The sequence below is a fragment of the Chelmon rostratus genome, chromosome 16, assembly GCF_017976325.1.
Source record: "Chelmon rostratus isolate fCheRos1 chromosome 16, fCheRos1.pri, whole genome shotgun sequence".
In the NCBI taxonomy this organism is placed as follows: domain Eukaryota; kingdom Metazoa; phylum Chordata; class Actinopteri; order Chaetodontiformes; family Chaetodontidae; genus Chelmon; species Chelmon rostratus.
The window spans coordinates 19,387,661-19,393,672 of record NC_055673.1 but is presented as its reverse complement, the minus strand read 5'-3'; the positions used below and the strand labels follow the sequence as shown (position 1 = coordinate 19,393,672).

The 6,012-nt window shown below is 40.6% G+C and overlaps 1 protein-coding gene across 1 annotated transcript; it reads left to right on the top strand.

The window, feature by feature from the left end:
* Positions 1 to 333: 333 nt before the first annotated feature.
* Positions 334 to 4,399, top strand: LOC121620058 (secretory phospholipase A2 receptor-like). The gene is made up of 6 exons (XM_041955996.1): positions 334 to 401; positions 496 to 570; positions 792 to 1,169; positions 2,384 to 2,814; positions 3,229 to 3,334; positions 3,712 to 4,399. Exons 1-6 carry the CDS (start codon positions 365 to 367, stop codon positions 3,723 to 3,725), a joined length of 1,041 nt encoding a protein of 346 aa, XP_041811930.1. The 5' UTR covers positions 334 to 364; the 3' UTR covers positions 3,726 to 4,399.
* Positions 4,400 to 6,012: the final 1,613 nt, after the last annotated feature.

The window sequence follows — 6,012 nt, the reverse complement described above, 5'->3', positions numbered from 1 at the left end:
TCTGATTTACACGGGTTAACTACTAATACTACTACTACTACTACCGCTTTCTTTCATGTCTTTGGGTTTTAATGGTCTTAACGACCGAGTTAAAGGCCGCATGCTCAATTTCACCAGCTTGATTTGCATGTTTTTGCATCCTGTTTTCTAAAGTCAGGAGCAAATGAATGACATCGTGTTTGCATAATGACTTAAGAGAAGGAGAGGAGAAACAGAATAAAAGTAAGTGAGTGCTTACTAAAGGTTTGAGATGTGTCAGAACGCTTCAAGGTGGGCCGAATGATCTTTTGCCTTGGTTCATATCTTCTTCTTCTGTTCGATGCCTAGCTACCTAGAAAACAAGAATTAGTCTTGTCAAGCTATCATGACGAGATTTAAAACTAATTCAATTTGCACGTCAGGTAAGAGATTTTTCAAGTTTTTCTACTTTTAGGGAAAAACTATCTTCTGTTTCTGGTCCTGCAAACTACAGCTTGTTCTCTTTCGTGTGTTAAGGAGAAATTGGAGAGTTCTGCAGGTTTTCTTTTTCCAGGATGAAGAAGATGCTACTGTTTGTTCTCTTTCTTTCAGGTGAGAAAAGTGATTTTGTGTGAACATTGTGTGCAAGGGAGTGAAGTACACACACATATTTACAGTGGGTGAATGCAGGAGCATGAATCACAATATCTCTCTGAAAGTTTCCATAAAAACTGATCATTGTATTTGTTTAGCAGTGGTTGTTTTTGTTGCATGGTTGTTGTATTACATTTGAATATATAAGCATAAATGAAAAACAGTCCTTTATCCATCAGGGCTGCCTCCTCTATCCACAAACATCCTACGAGAGTACCACTATGTAAACATGTCAAAGACCTGGGCTGAAGCTCAGAGTTACTGCAGAGAGATGTTCACTGACCTTGCCACCGTGCGCAATAAAGCTGACAACAACAGGCTGCTGAGTGTAGTGCACGGCCGTGGAAAACGCGCATGGATCGGGCTTCGTGATGACCTGACTAAATGGAAGTGGGTGCTGGGAAATGCGGGCTTCAGCAATGATACAGATTTCAGCAACTGGAGTTCACATAAGCTCACCAATAATAAGGTCACGCGCATCTGCGCTGCGATGTCAAAATATGGGTTTTGGTATGCCCATACATGTTGGCAAAAACATGCAGCAGTCTGCTACTATGGTAAGAAGGATTTTTACTGAGTTCAGTTCCAGGTTGCTTGCTTAGAAATACAGCACAAAGAAAAGAAAATACTCTTCAGGCGCTGATAGGCAGTGCAAGGAGAAAAGTTAAAGTAAAAACTTCCATTTACTTGAATTTAATGGTTTAAGTAACCTACTTCAACCACATGGTGTCTTCATAAGGGGAGAAATAGTAGAATAGTTTTTAGATTAATATCACTCAGTACACTATATTGACAACAAACCATAAATTATTCTGGGACATATTGAAATGACCAAGAGCCACAAAAAAACATGCATGTGTTGCATGTTCCAAACCTCTTACCTGTTCACCTGTGGAATGATCCAAACAGGTGTTTTTGGAGCGTTCCACAACTTTCCCAGCCTTTGGTTGCTCCTGTTCCAACTTGTTGCCATCAAATTCAGAATAAGCTGATATTTAAATCAATCAAGCTGGTCAAATGTTAAATATATTGTCTTTGTGCTGTTCTCAAGTGAGTATGTTGTTGTTGTTGTTGTTAAAAAGGATGAGCTATTTATCACATTCTGTTTGATTTATGTTTTACATGACATCCCAACTTTTTTTTTAAATCAGGGTTGTACAATATTATCAAAATTGTAATGTTGTTTTTTTTTTTCTAAAAAAAAAAGGTTTATAATCGATTTTTAAATTCAGACCCAAATGTGCATATCCACTAGGTTTCCCTCTTAACCAGCTGACCTGTCAATCATAAACCAAAGTACTGGACAAATCCAAATTTTGACCTGAAGATGGTGCAAGATGGAAAGTTAAGGGATCCCCAAAAGTATCACAATTCATCCTGATGAGGACATGAATGACTTTGAGTATCAAACTTTAACGGTGATTCATCCAGTAGATCACCCAAGCCGCAGGATTTATCCTCTGGCGACCATAAATACCTGCACAATATTTTACTTTTTTTATTTCAGTCTGGACCAAATTGGTGGATCAGCTGACTTTGCTACCCTACTAATAACAGATGTCACAATAACAATCACTCAGTTGCAGACAGCTGGACATACGTATTTATTGTGTGTCATTTGCATATTATTTTACACAATCTTATTGTAATCACAGTGGATCCAGTAACTTTGTCTGACTCTACTGTCAGTACTTTAGCTGCGTCTTTCGAGGGTAAAATGCCGATCCACAGCCCAACTTACTGTCCTCATTTTATTTCTGTTTTCTTTCAGCAAAAGCTCCTTCCAGGTACATTTTAGTAAGAGATCTGATGACTTGGAGCCAGGCCAGGCAGTACTGTGTGTCCAAATACACAGATCTTGTCAGTGTGAGAAACATGTCTGAGAATAATCAAATCACCTCGCTGCTGTCAAGAAGGACCTGGATTGGTCTCCACAGGTACTACTGGTCTCCCTGGTCGAACCAGAGCCCCAGAACCTTCACTAACTGGAACACAGGTCAGCCCTACAACCCTGACGACTATAGGGTGTTATGTGCAAAAGTCAACACAACCACAGGAACATGGTTGGCTGCTGACTGTGAGGAAAAGCACCGTTTTGTCTGCGAAAAGGTTCGCATTCGACAAAAAGCAACGTTCAAGTTAAAGTTCCAGTCTGAGGCTGACCTGAAGGATCCTGCTGCCCAGCGACAGGTTTTAGAGCAGGTACAGTGAGTTTGAAGCCAGTGAACGTAATGCTTTCCCTGCACGTGGGAAGTGTAAACTTCCCCAGAGGCGCTAACGTTAGCATCCAGGACCTGCTAGTCCTGAACGGGGCTTTTTCAAACCACACCCAGCTTCCATTAGAGCAAATAAACACACTTCCCTTACAAGTTTGTTCTTTTGTTTCTGGTTTTGGGATTGTGCTTTTAAAAAAGAGACCAGCTCCCACACAGCGTCTGTGCTGTTTTTCAATAGGTTTAAAGTTTCCACAAAACAAGGCACTTATTATTATAGGACAGTAAGACATCCCTCTACATTTCATCATGACTTTCTCTGCCAGTGGAGAAAAAGCAAAGGAAGACAGTGTTAAAGGCTGGAATGATGTATTGACAGCTTTTTAATTGTGTTTCTCTGCAGCTGCACGCCAAGCTGGAGAAACATGGACTACCAGACTTCACACTCCACTGGATGCAGACGGATGGCCAGACCTTTCACAAGGAACAACAGACGACAAAAGAGGAAGGTATTCCTTTTTGCTTTTTTGTGATGCTTTTGTATGGATTGGATTGTGGTATGGAAAATACACTGAGAAGATTGATAACACAGCTAGCGTACGCCTGACCAAATAAACAACATACGATGTATCAGGCTAATCACAGAGCTTGAGGTCCTGCTTGGCCAATTTTCATATATTTGGATTGTACCAGGCTAGCAGTTTCCCCCTGTTTCCAGTCTTTGTGCTAAGCTAAGCTAACTGTCTGCTGGCTGTAGCTGTATACGGCTACATATATGAGAATGGTGTTGATCTTCTCATCAAAGTCTCCAAAAGGAAGCCAGTTACCATTTATCAACAAATGTGAAACTACTCAACATGTAACTTCCATGTTCTGTCTTTTATAGGGTCAGGCGGCTGAGCGGTCATTGTGCAACGGACATCATGTTCCTCTTACAAATTAACACTCTTCATTAAAAAAAAACTAATTCAGCCACTACTGTAACACAATGTTTCAATCCTATTTTCTATTTGTAATGTGTTTAGATGCATGTTGTGCAGTTACAGTTTTTTATTACTTAAAATGCTCTTTGCACTGGATCTTTTTGCATATTTGCAGTTAAAAAAAATGCTTAACAGATTTCTGCTTGTGACTTCAGAGCATGTGGCGAGGTCTGAAATGAGTGTGAAAAACATGTTTTTGTTTATGTCACATTTAAATGTTTTATGAGTGTTTGGCGAGTCCTTTGAAATTTCGAGCCTTTTAAAGCTTCATGTTTTGCAGACGTTTTCTGCTTTGAAATGTGTGATCCTGTGACGATCGGCATCATAGCGAACGAGCAGCAGAATCTTAGCGAGCAAGCATTCTGAGCTTGTCTGTAACAATGGCCCATGGCCCCTTGCTAATTATGAAACATTAAAACTGAATGTCAGCTCAACACATGCGGGGTGAGAGAGAAATGATTGAGCTTGTGCTTTTGGCAGAGTGAGGATGCAGTATAACTATTAAGATTGGTCTTAACATCCAGTATGACTAAAAGGCCTGTCTGCATAGTGTGTGTAGAAAAGAAATACTTGATGTAGCCTGCATCTCAAGATCAATCATTGGTTTGAACAAAAAAAGAGTATTGTTTCTAAATTGAATAATATAGCATATATTATATATAGTATTACCTGTGTTGTTATAAAGAGACCCTTGATTGAAAAGTACAGTGAGTGTTTTGATTGTGTGGTGTGAACAAGCTGTGCTGCTGGTGAGGGGGCTTGATGATTCTCCACAGAAAGCACACTGTAAAAAATATCAAGGTATAAGTATAAGTTAGTGTAAGGTTGTGGAGGAGTAGCTGTGTTCACGTGTAAACATGCAAAAAGTCCTGTTAGCAAAGTTAGCACCAGCACTGTTTTGGCACAAAATGCACAAATGCACAAAATCGGCTGATGTTAACAAAGAAGATAATGTCACAAACCAAGCACTGTGTTTCCAAGAAGCTCATGAAAAGTCAAAAATAATCATGTATGCAAACTTGATCCAAATGCTGAAGGCCAGGGTTTAAAACTATGAAGCTGATAAGCTTGAATTACTGATATGATTTTGGTTTTTCTTAAAAAACACATCAGCTAGAAAGCTAAAGACGTATCACTCTGTCGGAGCTGAATGATGCATCCTCGACCTCATGAACAATCTTTAACTGAGTCCTGAAGAGGGCACAGAAACCCGACAGCAGATTTAAATTTTGGCCTGCTCACAGAGTAGAGGTTAATTAGTGATGCTTGTCATTTTAACCAGCGGAAGCATCGATGAGCATCGGCTGACTGTCACCCGAACCCGGCTGACTCCAAACATAGTCGGAGTCTCACTAACATACAATAAAACATGATCACCTGTAGAACTGAGATGAATCAGCTTCTTGCCAAAGTAGCCTCACCTGCTGACACGTGACCAAACTGGATGCACAGTCCAAGTACTTTAGGAGAGTTTGCACAGGACAAAAATTAAATCATCCAGTATCACCTGTTCAGTTTTTGGTTCATACTTATACGGATTAAAGGTTGACACAGTCAAATGTACATTTCTTGCAGCACAGAGGCTCTGATCAGGCCTAGAGTATGAATGTCCTGTATGACATTGTAATAAGGTTTCTGCCAGCGCAACAACTCCTGCCTGCTGTTTGTAATTAGCAGAGGCCTCCTGACAGGAGAGATGGTGCAGGTGGGCACTTCTTTGAGATTAGCTGACAATCAAACAGCGTAGCTTTTTGTGAATAACAACCCAGTTCGTCTTTACCTGAACGCATCTCTGAGTTAAAATAAAGGTAAAATGAATAAATTTATATATAAGGAAACTAGAAACCAAAACTGAAAACTCCAGCTCAAAATGAAAATCGAACAGACCCCCTCCACCCTTCCTCAGCACCCCGGGCTGCCAGAAACACACAGCCACATCTGGATTATATGTCACCTGTCTCCATGGTGACCTTTGAGTCATCTGGATCACAATGTGAGGCAATTCACAAACACACACACATGCAATTATCTCCTCGTGTGTGTATGTGAGTGATTCATGATTAGGCACTGTACAACTGCACGCTACAGTGCTGCGGGTGCCACCGCATTCAAAATGGCAGTCACTCACACAGCCGCCGCATCCTTCAGCCACCGGCACATATACGCACGGGCAGACTAACGCAGAGAAATAAAAGAGTAGCAGT

What these genes read in the sequence shown, in the direction of transcription:
- LOC121620058 (XM_041955996.1), top strand. Translation starts at nt 365, where the DNA reads ATGACGAGATTTAAAACTAATTCAATTTGCACGTCAG. An exon ending in GTTTGTTCTCTTTCTTTCAG is followed by an intron (nt 571 to 791) that starts GTGAGAAAAGTG and finishes TTTATCCATCAG; the next exon opens with GGCTGCCTCCTCTATCCACA. An exon ending in AGCGACAGGTTTTAGAGCAG is followed by an intron (nt 2,815 to 3,228) that starts GTACAGTGAGTT and finishes GTTTCTCTGCAG; the next exon opens with CTGCACGCCAAGCTGGAGAA.